At 42.1% G+C, this 16,112-nt stretch overlaps 1 protein-coding gene across 1 annotated transcript; it reads right to left on the reverse strand.

The window, feature by feature from the left end:
• Positions 1-390: 390 nt before the first annotated feature.
• LOC146671860 (vascular cell adhesion protein 1-like) lies at positions 391-14,963 on the reverse strand. The gene is made up of 6 exons (XM_085404261.1): positions 14,695-14,963; positions 2,116-2,370; positions 1,752-2,006; positions 1,131-1,457; positions 690-953; positions 391-557 (listed from the first exon to the last, which is right to left on the reverse strand). Exons 1-6 carry the CDS (start codon positions 14,783-14,785, stop codon positions 391-393), a joined length of 1,359 nt encoding a protein of 452 aa, XP_085260387.1. The 5' UTR covers positions 14,786-14,963.
• Positions 14,964-16,112: the final 1,149 nt, after the last annotated feature.

The raw sequence follows: 16,112 nt of genomic DNA on the forward strand, positions 1-16,112 counted from the left end.
ACATAGACTACTTTGTTTAAATGCAGTAATACCTGTTAGGGCTACACTTGATATTTCACAATTAAAATGAACTGTGGGTCAAAAAACATAAAAACAATAAAAAAAAATTAATTCAAACATAAGACATAATATTGCTAAATGTTAATTGTTTTTACAGCAGTTTCATGCACTGTTTAGCAGACATATACATAACATTATTAACTCTAAAGCATAACCTTCTTATTATTTTAGATATTTCTGCTATTTGTTTTCTGGTATATGAAGTTGTTTAATTCAAGGAATTAATTTATGGAAAAATTAAATGTACATTTATACAATATTATAGGACAAATCATAAATTACATATGCAATTAAAATTTTACTTCATTTTTCATAATGCAGGGAAATATCCTAAGCATTACTACTGACTGTCAGAGGGACATCTGTGGCATTTGATACTATGTCAAAAGAAGAATGCCAATTTTTTCTCTTTCTATAGTAAATAAAGACCAGGAGGACGATGAGGCCAATGGCAAATACAGCGAGCAACACTCCAATGACTAGCAAAGGGACCTTATCTGTAAGATAAGCAAAATAAAAACAACATTAAAATAAGATCAGTTCTCGATGTCATATATTGTTCATTTTAAACATCAGTTATCACTTTTCTTTATACATTTCCATAACTGTTCTCCAAAAAGTAATCATACCTTTTATCACCAGTGAGACAAATCGTGTATTTCTCCCAGCTTCATTCTCAGCAACACAAATGTAAATGCCTGCATTGGCAGACGTGATTCCTGTGATACTGATAGTCTTCTGTTGTCCCTCAGTGGTCACGTTTGAATTCACAGCAGCTGTGTAGATCCATCTGATGTTTGAGGGTGGGTTACTGTCAGCACTACAGCTTAAAGTAACATTCTCACCCTGGAGCACTTCCTTGCTTTCATTTCCATTCTTGAACTCAGGGGCATCTGTGGAAGAAATACATGAGAGATTTAATAAGATAAAAAATAGTATGCTTCAAACTTTACTTTCATCTAAAATTATTTATATTCAATATTGACAAATCATTTAAAAAGATCGTGTGATTCTGTTGCAGAGCTCTGAGGTGGAAAAAAAAACATGAAATACGTGGGTGGAAATCTTACAGAGGACAACAGCAGTGTAAGGTGGTGAGGATGTATTAGGGAGGAACTTTGGTCCTTTAGGTCCGAGATGTAGCTCAGCCTCACATCTAAAAGTTAATCCATTGTAATCTCTCTGAGTGGAGATTTTCAGGGTAGAAGATGCGTTTACTGGGATCGCAGTAGATTCATTAAACGTCTCTGTGAGCACAGTTTCATTGCCTCTGTACCACTTCACTGTGAGAATCTGTACAGGAGCAACACTGATGACATCACATTTCAGATCATGCTCTCTGCCCTCCACCATCGGAACATGACCCATGTCAGACACTGACACAAAGTCTGGAGTTTCTGTAAATAAAACAATTTTTATTTTTTGGTATTACTGATTTACAATGTAAAAACCAAATTTAATGTCTAACATTATTACATCAGTACAGGAAACATGCATTTCTAAAAGTGTTAGTTTGCAGGTGCCAGAGTCACATTTTGATTTCCACATAAGGAACATTTGAATTGGATCAATTAGAAGCTGCTTGATATTATCATGTCTAAGCATGTCTTTAATTATTGCTTTCTTGCATATGCATTTTTCAGTTCATGCAGGTCATAATACAGTAACACAGTCTGTGCACATGTACTTACTGTAAACAGCGATGAGTGGACTCACAGTACACTGGGATCCATCAACCAAAGTAGCATAGCAGGAAGGACTTGGAGTCCACTCTTCTAGTTTTTCAACCCTCCAAGTGACAACAGGAGGGCGTTCAAATCCTGTACCTCCAAATGGAGCCTCCCAGCCCATTCCTTCAACATCTGTGGCTGATGTGCTGCAGTTGATTAAAATTGGATCTCCAAATTTCACAACAATTTCAGAAGGTGTCAGTGTTAAAGGGCAACCTGCCATTAACAAGCACACATGTTAACATTTAAAACTGATTTTGGATATGAAAAGACATAAGTCCCTAAAAAAAAGGACAGTAGTTGTAAGGTAAACAGGGATGTGTACCTCTTGGTTCAGCATGAACATAGAATGTCTTAGTTATGTTTCCTAGAATACTGGGAGCTGTGCAGGTGCAGGTTGTGTTGCGGTTTACTAGGGTGATATTGAGACTGTTTGTGTTCTCCAACATATTTTCCCCATCACAAGTCCAGCCATAGACCGGAAGAGGGTTTCCCACAGCTTCACAGGTCAACATAATATTAGTGCCCTCACTTGAAGACATCACATGAGTTCTGTTTTTTGTCTTTGGTTCAAGAGCATCTGAAAAAAAGAAGAAAACAGAAGATTGTTATTTACACAGTTATATATATATATATATATATATAGATAGATAGATAGATAGATAGATAGATAGGGGTGCAACGATACACAAAATTCACGGTACGGTTCGATACTTTGGTGTCACGGTTCAATATTTTTTCGATACAAAAAAATGTTCATGCCTTTTTAATTTGTCATTTATTAAAATTATAAATATATATTTTAACTCAAAAGTACAGTTTTTAAATTTAATGTTGCTGAAACAAAAGTAATTTAAAAAATAAATATATCTCAGGGCTCTCAAAATTTCAAAATCCCTAGTAGCCCTTCGGGCAGGGACTCTTCAGTTTTTGGTAGCCCAAAATAAATGTAAGTAGCCCGAATAAAAAAAGAGAGCAATTTTTTGATTGATGTTTTGTTTCCTGTTTTGTTTCCTTTACAATATTATACATTAAAGCATAATATTGTAAAGGAAACAAAACATTAATCAAAAAATTGTTGAAAAACAAATTACAACATTGTATAAAAATTACAATCATCAACTCAAATACTTGGTTCTAATTGAACAGAAATTTCTATGAACTTGTAAGAACTGTGTAGGACATGAATCAGTCTGTGTCAGATCCTGAATTTGAAATTTCCACTGAAGTCACAGGTAAGAGACAAGTGGAACCAAGATCTAGGCCATTTGCTTTTTGAAGTTTGCAAAGACTGTTAAATTTTGCCAGTGGTAGTTCACTCTTTGCAACATAGTACGCTGTTCTAAACAGATTTTTCAGGTTTATTTTTAGTATGTTATTTGCAATTGGTGTTTGTTCTGGGAAAGATATTGCAGACTGAGCGATAATGCATTTCTTGCATTTGGGGGCCTTTTTTAAAATGATTGGTCCCAGTAACAAAGGCGCTTGTCGACTCAGAAATCGAGAGAAAACCAACAACACACCCGGCAGAACATTATGTTATTTACACGGGTGCACATAAGTGGTCCGCATGTGCGCATTCGCTGTCAAAATAAAAGACGCACACCAGATAAGAAGTTGCAACGCGCGTTTGCGTTCATGTAAAAAGCACTGTTTTTGTCCGCTAGAGTGGGATTTTCACGGCACATTCCGCACCACATCTCTGTGCGTTCATCATTTGTTTGAAGCCAGCTCACCTCCTACAACCACTTTTCCGAGAATACGCGCTTCTTTTGTGGTTCGGACTCCTTCTGACATTTCTTTGGAGGTGGAGGAACACCAAAGTAATTGCTTAAAGGAGCTTCTTCGACATCTTTAAGAGTTTTAAATAAATGTCTGTCCTCCTCCAGAAAATCTTATGTATGCAAACACGCGTTGCAACTTCATATCTTGTGCGCGTTTTTTGGTTTTTTTTGACAGCGAATGCGCACCTGCGGACCACTTATGTGCAGCCCTGGTTATATAGCTCGTCATATTGCAGCCACAGAAATTCTTTTGTCCATGAAACCATAAAGCTGCACTTTCTTTTTGCCTTATAGTCTGATTTGTCATAACTTCTCCGTTTTGTGGTAAGCTTTTCTTTGGCTGTCACTTCTTCACCCTGACCTGTCTTATTTGGCTCAGCAGAACTAAAATATATCCTGCTGCTTTTACACACACACACATAACGGTCAGCGATTCTCTGCGCGATCAACCTCTCATATGTTTAAGCTTGCTGCGGGAGATTTCACTTGTCATGTTTGCATAGTAAGCTAACGATTGATAAGACGATGTCAGAGGAATTGGTGCGCAAATTATCATCACTCACCAATCAGTGCTGTCGCTCTCTATACACAGTTCGCGCGATTGCAAAGTGAAAGCAAAAAACAAGTGCAAATTCAAACGCGATTTTAATATGTCACATATTGACAGTGGCTCACCGATGCCAATGACATAATTACCCAGCTACATTTCCGAAAGAATGCAAAAGCATTGACATATATTTTTCCTTCCTACAATAGCCCGACGGGCAGGGCAGAGATAGATTTTGATAGCCCGACTGGAAAAATCGCTAGCCCCGGGACGTCGGGCTAGCGATTTTGCAAGCCTTGTATCTGATTGAGGAATCACTCATCTTTGAAAAGGAGAGTTTATTACAGAGAAATGGCTCTTTCCAAAATAAAAGCTATACTATACGCTTCTTCTGGGCTATGTTCTCAGCAGCATATTGTAGCGGGTCAGGGCTGTTCGGGCTTCTGTTTGTACAGTTATGTTTTGTTTATGTTGCCATAGTGACGGGTGACGCCCTCTAGCTGCGACGGTGTGTCCTTCCGGGGTCAGAGGGCGCCCTGTGTGTTGTTGTTGTTGTTGCTGTGCGGTTTCCGCGCTGAGCAGTTAGCTAGCGGCAGTGTTCTTCTGCAGATGTCAATAAACGGCTGTGCTCCCTGGCTAGCTCACGGGAAGCAAGACTAAACAACACCTCCGTCTCCTCCTTGTCTGAGCTCGCCACATTGGTGTCAGAAGTGGGATGATGGTGGCACCCCATGTTCTGACCCGAGTGACTTTTCCCCCGCCGGTCGTGACCGGCCGGTGCGCCAAAAGAAGGCACCTGGACATTTGCAAAGTGAAAACAAAAAACAAGCGCAAATTCAAACGCGATTTTAATATGTCACATATTGACAGTGGCTCACCGATGCCAATGACATAATTACCCAGCTACATTTCCGAAAGAATGCAAAAGCATTGACATATATTTTTCCTTCCTACAATAGCCCGACGGGCAGGGCAGAGATAGATTTTGGTAGCCCGACTGGAAAAATCACTAGCCCCGGGACGTCGGGCTAGCGATTTTGCAAGCCTTGTATCTGATTGAGGAATCACTCATCTTTGAAAAGGAGAGTTTATTACAGAGAAATGGCTCTTTCCAAAATAAAAGCTATACTATACGCTTCTTCTGGGCTATATTCTCAGCAGCATATTGTAGCGGGTCAGGGCTGTTCGGGGTTCTGTTTGTACAGTTATGTTTTGTTTATGTTGCCATAGTGACGGGTGACGCCCTCTCGCTGCAACGGTGTGTCCTTCCGGGGTCAGAGGGCGCCCTGTGTGTTGTTGTTGCTGTGCGGTTGCCGCGCTGAGCAGTTAGCTAGCGGCAGTGTTCTTCTTCAGATGTCAATAAACGGCTGTGCTCCCTGGCTAGCTCACGGGAAGCAAGACCAAACGACACCTCCGTCTTCTCCTTGTCTGAGCTCGCCACAATATTAAACATATCAGGTCCCCATAAGGAGAATCATGTGCTAACGGCTGTCTAAATGACTCGGGTAAAGTTTGTAGCATGCATGCTTGTTGGTTTTGTCTGCTTCCACTTGTCTTTGCACTAGGATGATGTCGGCGTAAATGTGCAGTCATATTCGTTGTGTTCCCACTAGTGCTGTCAGCGTTAATCTCGTTGAAATGACGTTAACGCCACAACACGGCAAATCGCCGTTAACGAGCTACCCCTGATCGCCTGTGCGTGGGGCTAGATGGCCAACACGTTAACGAGCTAACTGCGCTAACACACTAGTTCCCACCCATGTAATTGAGCATTGCGTGGCACATCCAACATACTGTTTTACTTTAGTCCATGACGCGCTTACCTTCAGGGTCATACGTCACATGCAAACCAAAATAATTCCAAACGCCAGATCTGAATGAGGGTGGGGGAGGTTCAATTTGCCATGTTGCAAGGAGAGCTTAACTTCTGTCTCGCTAGCTTGCCCTGCGCTCTTCCTTCTGACGAGGCTGTCTGTGTTGAACGCTCAGTGGATCTGCGCTCGACAGTGCAGCCTAGGTGGAGTAGTCGAACGCAAATTCACTGAGCGCTCAACACAGACAGCATCGTCAGAAGGAAAGTTGATAAAATAAATTACAAATTTTGTATTGTTCGATACATATGCGTACCGAACCGAAAGCACTATATCGAACGGTTCAATATCGATACGAGCATCGTTGCACCCCTAATATATATATATATATATATATATATATATATAGAGAGAGAGAGAGAGAGAGAGAGAGAGAGAGAGAGAGAGCAGCTGGATAGCGTAGTGGTTAGACTACACGCCTTTGGAACAGAGGATCGCAAGTTCGATTCCTGCCTGGGGCGTCTGTATCCAGTAAGGGTCCTAAGGCTAGACCCCCTATGCTAAGCGAGCCTACCGCAGACATGAGCGAGACAGATAAATATGAAGGCATGCCGGCTCGGACGTCGCCCGGATCAACAAGGTCCGCGTCAGGTGTTGAGGAACCAGGGCACCCTGGCGAAAAGTGGGCTACTGGAACAAGAAGGCATCGGTGGGCAAGAGACGAAAACAGGGCGTTGTTGGAATGCTACTACGCAAGTAACCCCGGCGGAAGGGGCTACATGAATAGGATGACGGACCTATGGATTCTTCGATACCCAACATCCACAATGACGGCGAAACAACTAGTAGCTCAGTGTTCCAACATTCGAAAGAAGGGACTGCTCTCACAGCTAGAGATTGACGAGGTACAACACAAATGCTACGGCAAGGAGGAGTCAGGACGCCAGGTCAGGGGGGAGATATCATCACCCCCACCCGAGATTGGGTACATAGCCCCAAGTGCGATAGGAGAAGGATCGTTGAGTGCGAGAGGAACTGACCTGAAAAATAGGATAATGGCCAAGCTTGAAACCTGGATACCCCGTAGCCGGTTACCAAGATTACGTGAAGTACCCTCAGAAGGTCTGCTAGATGATGTTAATGCAGCACTACGGGCAATACCTACAACCACGATTACCGACACTAACAAGCTGATCTACAATACGGCAGCAGTGATCAGTGAGATGCTTGGCTACAAGTTGAACAGCCACAAGGGGCAGTACCCTCCATGGAGAAGGAGGCTAGAGGCCAAGATCAAAGTAGCACGGAGGGAGGTTAGCCAACTAACGGAGTTGCAGAAAGGTGCGACAAAGAAGGTGCATAAGAAATACAGCAAGCTGTCCATACCTGAGGCCTTGGAAACTGCCAAGCAAAGACTCACAGCCTTGGCCAGCCGCTTGAGGAGGTACACCAGAGAGATAGAAGGCAGGAGAATAAACCAGCTGTTCTCCACAGAACCAGCAAAGGTGTAAGGGCAGGGGAACAATAATAAGAGAACAGCACCACCAAGGCTGGAGACAGAGCAATACTGGAAGAGCATATGGGAGAAGGACGCAACCCATAACGGCAATGCTCAGTGGCTAGTGGATCTGAGGGCAGACCACAGCGACCTCCCTGAACAGGGTCCAGTAACCATTACAGTGGCAGATATCCAAGAAAGGGTCTCCAGTATGAAGAGTTGGACAGCACCAGGGCCCGACATGGTTCACGCCTACTGGCTAAAGAAGCTGACTGCACTCCACGAGCGTCTGGCAGCACAAATGAACCAGCTGCTAGTTAACGAGAGACACCCGGAATGGCTAACCGAAGGTCGGACGGTCCTGATCCCCAAGGACCCCAAGAAGGGACCGGTCCCCTCCAACTACCGACCAATAACCTGCCTCAGTACTACATGGAAGCTCCTGTCAGGCATCATATCGGCTAAGATGAACAGGCACATGGGTCAATACATGAGTGGGACACAGAAAGGAATTGGCAAGAATACCAGAGGCGCAAAACACCAGCTACTGGTAGACAGAACAGTCAGCCGAGACTGCAAGACCAGACTGACCAACCTGTGCACTGCCTGGATTGATTACAAGAAGGCCTATGACTCAATGCCCCACAGCTGGATACTGGAATGCCTAGAATTGTACAAGATCAATGGGACCCTAAGAGCCTTCATCAGGAACTCAATGGGGATGTGGCGTACAACACTAGAGGCCAACTCCAAGCCCATAGCACAAGTCACCATCAAGTGCGGGATCTACCAAGGAGATGCTCTGTCCCCACTGCTGTTCTGCATAGGCCTGAACCCCCTCAGTGAGATCATTAACAAGACTGGCTACGGATACCGACTACGGAACGGAGCAGTTGTCAGCCACCTCCTGTACATGGATGACATCAAGCTGTATGCCAAGAGTGAACGAGACATCGATTCACTGATCCACACTACCAGGCTATACAGCAATGACATTGGAATGTCGTTCGGACTGGAGAAGTGTAGTCGGATGGTAACAAAGAGAGGGAAGGTAGTCAGAACTGAGGGGATTGAACTACCAGAAGGCAACATTGCAGACATAGAGGACAGTTACAAGTACCTGGGGATCCCGCAGGCAAATGGGAACCATGAAGAGGCTGCTAGAAAGGCTGCAACCACCAAGTACCTGCAGAGGGTCAGGCAAGTCCTGAGGAGTCAGCTGAATGGTAAGAACAAGATCCGGGCCATCAACACGTACGCCCTGCCCGTGATCAGGTACCCTGCTGGGGTAATAGGCTGGCCAAAGGAGGAGATAGAAGCCACTGACATAAAGACAAGAAAGCTCCTTACCATGCATGGAGGGTTTCACCCCAAGTCCAGCACCCGGAGGCTGTACGCTAAGCGGAAGGAAGGGGGCCGGGGACTGGTGAGTGTCAGCACCACAGTCCAGGATGAGACAACGAACATCCAAGAATACATTGGGAAGATGGCCCCAACTGACCGAGTGCTCAGTGAATACCTCAGGCAGCAGAAACCCAAGAAAGAGGAGGGAGACGAGGAACCATCATGGAAGGACAGGCCCCTGCACGGTATGTACCACCGGCAGATAGAGGAGGTGGCTGATATCCAGAAATCCTACCAGTGGCTGGACAAAGCTGGACTGAAAGACAGCACAGAGGCACTAATCATGGCAGCACAAGAACAAGCTCTGAGTACAAGATCCATAGAGGCTGGGGTCTATCACACCAGGCAAGACCCCAGGTGCAGGCTGTGTAAAGATGCCCCAGAGACAATCCAGCACATAACAGCAGGGTGCAAGATGCTAGCAGGCAAGGCATACATGGAACGCCATAACCAAGTGGCCGGCATAGTGTACAGGAACATCTGTGCCGAGTATAACCTGGAAGTCCCGAGGTCAAAATGGGAGATGCCCCCAAGGGTGGTGGAGAATGACCGAGCTAAGATCCTGTGGGACTTCCAGATACAGACGGACAAAATGGTGGTGGCTAACCAACCGGACATAGTGGTGGTAGACAAACAGAAGAAGACGGCCGTAGTGATCGATGTAGCGGTTCCGAATGACAGCAATATCAGGAAGAAGGAACACGAGAAGCTGGAGAAATACCAAGGGCTCAGAGAAGAGCTCGAGAGGATGTGGAGGGTGAAGGTAATGGTGGTCCCCGTGGTAATCGGAGCACTAGGTGCGGTGACTCCCAAGCTAGGCGAGTGGCTCCAGCAGATCCCGGGAATAACATCGGAGATCTCTGTCCAGAAGAGCGCAGTCCTGGGAACAGCTAAGATACTGCGCAGGACCCTCAAGCTCCCAGGCCTCTGGTAGAGGACCCGAGCTTGAAGGATAAACCGCCCGCAGGGGCGTGCTGGGTGTTTTTTTTTTTTATATATATATATCTATATATATCTATCTATATATATATATATATATATATATATATATATATATATATATATATATATATATATAGAGATATATACAGAGGTGGGACCAAGTCATTGTTTTGCAAGTCTCAAGTAAGTCTCAAGTCTTTATCCTCAAGTCAAGTCTCAAGTAATGTCAGGCAAGTCAGAGTCGAGTCTCAAGTCACTGGTGTAAAAGTCCGAGTCAAGTCACAAGTCTGAAATTTTGAATTTCAAGTCCTTTCGAGTCATTAAAAAAAACGAAAAAAAGCATGTTGCAGTTATGCTAAATGTAAATATTAGACCATGTAATTTTTAAATCTGTGTTTTTCTCAACACATGACAAAATAGTGAACTTAGAAAATATACACAAATTGTGAAATTGCACCTCTTTAGAATGCAGCTCAATTAAACCTAGCTCCAAGAATAATTTTCACCGACATTTCTGAGATAAGCTGCATGTCATTCTTGGATGCGGTTGTAGGACCGGTGTTGTGCCAAAAAGTGATTGTCTGCCAAAAACTGATTTCCGGTATTTGCCAAAAACTGATTGCTCGTATTTAAACTGCTATAAGTAACTTGTTGGGCTATAATATGTGAAACATATGTCAAATGCATCCCTCATGGATGACATAAAGTCATCTTGAGCCACAAACAACATTCGTGTAACAAGGTAGAAGCCGCAATCAGTTTTTGGCAGTGACTTTTATATAACCTTTATTTATGCAGTTAAAAAAATCTCATTAACATTAAAAATGTCTTTTGTAAGAGGTAAGTTGGCCAAGAGGACAGCAGACATGGCAGCAAATATTACAATATTTCTGTAAAAATATTTTAAGTGGGGATAAAGGACCGGATTGGTTATACTGTAAGTATAATAGCAGAGAGTTGTAAAGATACTTGAAAAACAGATATTGTTTTAATTCTCTATATAACCCCTTTGTAAACCCTGTTCACCGAAGTCTATTTACAAACATACGTAAAGATATTACACATAAAAAATACACAGAAACATTGGAAATCAGTTTTTGGCAGACAATCACTTTTTGGCACAACACCGGCTTTAAAATCGCATGACAAAAATATCATACACATTTAAAAAAAACTGCATCACCAACGTAGCCTGGAAAACATTTGCTAGTTAGATGAAGTCAGCTATCTCATCGTAGCATATTTATATGCATATTTATAATCATACGGTTCTTGGAGTGAGTGCATACACTCATGAAGTTTAGTAACTTCAGGTCACTGCAACAAGCCCAGGTACAGTTTACCGACGGATGGGTACAGGACCTTGAAATGCACCGTGTAGAACGAAAGACCATCGTACGTATCATAAGTTTACCAGTCTCACAAATCGTCATCATAAATACACATTCGTTAACCGTTTATTAATAGGACCTTTGAGCTCAACGATCATTAATTAGTAGTGGAAATAATTTCTGGTACGCGTTACAGAAATGTAGCAGTGACAATAATACTGTATGCTGTAATCGTACTGGACAATTAGTGATACAAAACAACTGTTTTACCCTGTGAATAAAAGTATATGTTTTTGTCAGTGTACCATAATAACAGAAGCGAAACGCAATATTGTGTCAGGACAATTCACTATTTATGCACAATAAACAAAGGAGCATAGCGCGACAATTTCTGTTCAGCGCCAGACTTGCTTGTAACCTATATCACCAATTATGTTAAGAAAAATGACGCATTAACTACAACAGCAGACTGACCTTTGTGGAAATGCTTGGAGCAGACTAACCTGTGAGCTGGAGTGTTCTGGGACGTTATATTTGATCTTTGAATGGCTGCAATCCAGGCCATCCGTCGCCTGTTTGTCACTTCGGAAACATGGCTTGAACAATTTCTCTTCAACGACGTAATCCGATAACAACCGATCTCTTTACCCATCGGCTTCCCGTGGCTGTCATGCGACCGGCTATTGCAGTTAATAATACAACGGCTTCTTGCCATTTTTGTGTTTCTTTTTATCGCTGTGTGACTGATTTCAATTGAAAGCCTGCGTGCGCTAGTACCTCTTGCCACGAGTTCCCAGAATCCTTTGCGGTTCTACCCGTGAATGACGTCACATTTTCAATCTCTATATAATATGCGTGTTAAATTTTATATTTGGGGTAAAATATCAAGTCTTTTCAAGTAAACCGGTTCAAGTCCAATTCAAGTCCCAAGTCATTGGTGTAAAAGTCCAAGTCAAGTCACAAGTCTTAGAACATTTTTTCAAGTCAAGTCTAAAGTCATAAAATTAATGACTCGAGTCTGACTCGAGTCCAAGTCATGTGACTCGAGTCCACACCTCTGGATATATATATATATATATATAGATATAGATATATGGCACCTAACTACACTGGTTTTGACATTGTTTTACTGACTCAAAATTGGAAAATTAAGTGAATGTTGTATTTTCCTAGAAACATTAGGATATTTACTTACAGTGGTCTGAAACACTGTGTGTTTGAGAAATGGCATGAAGTTTTGGTCCATGCAGTCCAAAGTCCAGCTGAGCTTCACATCTGAACTCAACTACATTTTTCTCTCTGGTTATGTTGACTCTCAGGATACTGGACTTATTTGTTGTGTTGTGTTATTGAAGGGTTGTGTGATGATCCTCTCATTGTTTTCGCGTCAGTTGCAGGTAAGTAACGCTACTGTAGCTCCTACTGGTCATAAAGTTTCCAGTGAGCAAAGTTTCAACCGACAGACCCATGAATTGTTGACCACCACACTCACTTTATTGATTGAGATCTGGGCCCTATTTCAGGAAGCCGGTTTAGAAAACTCAGAGTGAAAAACGATACTCAGGGTTGAGTAACCCCGAACTGTCCAACTCGGAATATTCGGTTTCAGGAAGGCTGATAACAATTAGTTCAATCAACGCGGAGTTGCTTTAACCCCAAGTTAAACGCGCGCACGAGGATACATAAAGCCCTGATTAGTGGAGCACAGATTAAGCGAGTCACCATGGAGACGGAGGGAAAGAAGGCGCGGTCAATGTATTTTACAGCGCTTGAGGCCGAAATTCTGATGGCAGCATATGCCGATAACATGCAAATTTTGCAGAAAAAAAGTAACACAGCCTCAGCTGCAAAAGAAAGGGAGCATGCATGGCAAAACATAGCCGACAGAGTCAATGCGTGAGTGTTAATTTAAACATTGATCGAGGGATTTCCACCCATTTAACACGTTATTTTATCATTTATTTTATTTATTATTTTATACATTTGATTTTGTGATGTGATGTGAGCGCAGGTGCAACCCAACAGGCCCCAAACGTTCCTGGCAGCAAGTAAAAATGAAATATAAAAATATAGTCCAAACAGGTAAGGTGTAATTGTATCATGGGCCATAGTGCTTGGTCTGTTTGTCCGATGTAAATCAATTGCAGTTAGAGGCTACATTAATTTCCCCTCTGTAAGCACTTATTGAAATTATCTGAGCACATTACAAGTACATATTTGCTTACTCTGTATGCTCAAATGTGAACCGTTATAGCCAACAGAAAAAAAGCGGAGGCCCGAAAAACAGGTGGGGGTCCTCCACCACCACCACTCACAGAGCCTGGCCACTTGGCTTCCACATTTGTGATAATGTTGGCAGCATCACATATGATCTTCACAGTGCAGAGAACACAAATTAGCATCCATTACTATAATGAAATAATTTGTTAGTTTGAAATGCTACAGGGAACTATGTACCTGTACATTAATGCTGTGGAAAGACTTCCTGTTCACATAGTCTCCTTCATTTACTGAAGGAGCAATGATTGGAATGTGAGTGCCATCTATACAGCCAATCACGCCTGGGAACCGTGAGAATAAATGTAAAATTTAAGTAGTAGTTCAAATATCACCACATCATGGATTAAGTTTTGTTCATCCTGATACCTGCAATTTTGTGGCATCCCTCTTTGATAAATCGTGTGGGTCTATGACCGGGGAACACCACAGACGAGTACAGGAGACGTTTCAGTGCAACTGTAACATTCCTGACTGCTCGACAGACGGTAGCCTTGGAAACGTGCTCAGCGTCACCAATATTATACAGAAAGCTCCCGTTTGCAAAAAACCGAAGTGCAATACAAATAATATGTACAGAACTGAGAGAATGTCCGCGATGTGTCACATGAGCAATATTAGACCTGAGGATGTTATTCAAATAAATTATAGATTGTGCTGAAAAACGGTAACGTTCACACAGAAAATCATCAGGAAATGATAAAATGTCCGAACGCGCTCTAATCACTCTCTCCCGGCGGAGAGCTCTGCGGAGAATTTGGGCTTCAACATCTACTGGCTCTTCAAGGAAGGAGCACGCCATGTCTGACACTTCCTACAGTCAGGTTTCTGACAAAGAGGCGGAGAACGTCAGGGTTAGTTGAAGTAAACCTGCTAGGGGGCAGGTTAGCTTCACGGAGTGTGTCGTCATAGTGACTCACTGAGGCTTCATCTGAACTCGCTTTGTGAAACCGAAAACCCAGAGTTTTCGTTAACTCAGGGTATACTTACTCAGAGTTTGCACTAAACCGGCTTCCTGAAATAGGGCCCAGAAGTTTGTTCCGCAATAACACATACCTGTAACTCTTCCATCAATAATAATTTGAATGTTTTTGTCTTTTGTTCAAATCTCAGTATTTACAAATCATTCTTTTTATTTTTGCTTTTTCCAGTTACCTTTACTTGTAACTCATGGAGGCCATTGAAATTAAATTTCCAACAATAAACTAAGCGTGAAGTTAAAAGGGAAAGTTAAAAGTTTTGTCTCTAACCATTATTAAATAAATTAATACACAGTATGTCAGATCCACAGAGATGTCTTCAGCACTCACCACACAGTGAAAAGATGAGCATGAGGAAGCCCAGCATTGTGGCAGACAGCATGCAGGATGATGGAGGTGGATGGAGGAGATGAGGTGTCATTCAGGAACATCCAGAAAAAGTTCAGTTTCAGGATTTGCATTAGATGTTGTGAGGCACAGGAGTCAAAATTATCATTGAAGGTCCTCAGCTGATAATCATTAAAATGGCAGTTACGAAGTTATGAATGCACAGTTTTGCATTCATAGACACAGTTGTATATATCCAACTACAATGAAACTAGTTGGATATATACAGGTCCAGTCTGACCTAGATCAGCCTCGGTGTACAAAGATTTGCAGCACCTGTAAAACAAGATCAAATTTGGAGCTTTCAGAAAAATGTAAGGCTTTCGTGTACAATTTGGGTCAGTTTAGAACATTTTGGGGAGTTTTATACTAGCAAATGTCAAAATGGGCCAAATTTCATTTGCTCTACCCATGATCTCTTGCAATGGTGTTGGACATTGCAAGATTAACAGTAACTCCAAAATGGGATGTTCGGGAATTATGGGAAAAGCGTCTTGAGTTTTCCTACTTTCTGACTCTCAGTATTAAAACTATTTATAAAATTAAGTTAATGTTCTGTTCAGCATGATAGGAAACCACTGGCCGAGCTAAAAACACTTTTTGTATTAAACAGAATGGAGGGATAAAGCACTTCTAAGTTTACTTGACATATTGTGAAAATTACACACTTTCTTTCACAGCTTGCACTGCTTTAAAAAATTGCATTTCTGATATACAGACAATTACTCACAAGCCAAGCAGCTGACAAACTCACCCAGTGATCTATGTCCAAATCAAATATTCAGCTTGTTGGTTAAACTGTCAGATTATTCCAAATACTTTTCCAAAGTTATCCCAAAAGGTCAAAATGTGAATACTTCTCTGCTCCACCTTTTCTTTTTGTGCATATATACTGAATCAGAATGCTCAAACTTTTAATTTGGGCTGTAATTCGTTAGTCTGGGTCTGGTTAATTAACATAAGGAAGGAAATATGGGATAAAAATAGGTTTCCTATCCACGCCACTCCCAGATCCTTATAAATCTTAAAGGAACATCACCCTAAACCACACAGAGACTAGCTAGGAGACTGTGCTTCATCCTGAATCCCTTAAATGGTTAACGTGATACATTTATGCAAGAAGTGCATGTTCCACAGCCGACACACTCAGGGAATTCTGTGCTTCCCTAATTGACCATCTCACACTTCCCCACATGAATCCTGCCATGGAGTTTAAATTCCAACATTAAATAACTCTCTGACTGATGCTTGCAGACACTTACTGTGTGATTGAAACGATTAACCACTCAAAATTATTTTTTTACAGCTTCAAATAATCTACTTTATTTAACTTGTTTAGGTTGCAGTAATGCCATCCAACA

The sequence above is a fragment of the Rhamphochromis longiceps genome, linkage group LG4 (genome assembly GCF_057381845.1).
Source record: "Rhamphochromis longiceps isolate RC_006_pf linkage group LG4, R_longiceps_female_GT1.1, whole genome shotgun sequence".
NCBI lineage: Eukaryota > Metazoa > Chordata > Actinopteri > Cichliformes > Cichlidae > Rhamphochromis > Rhamphochromis longiceps.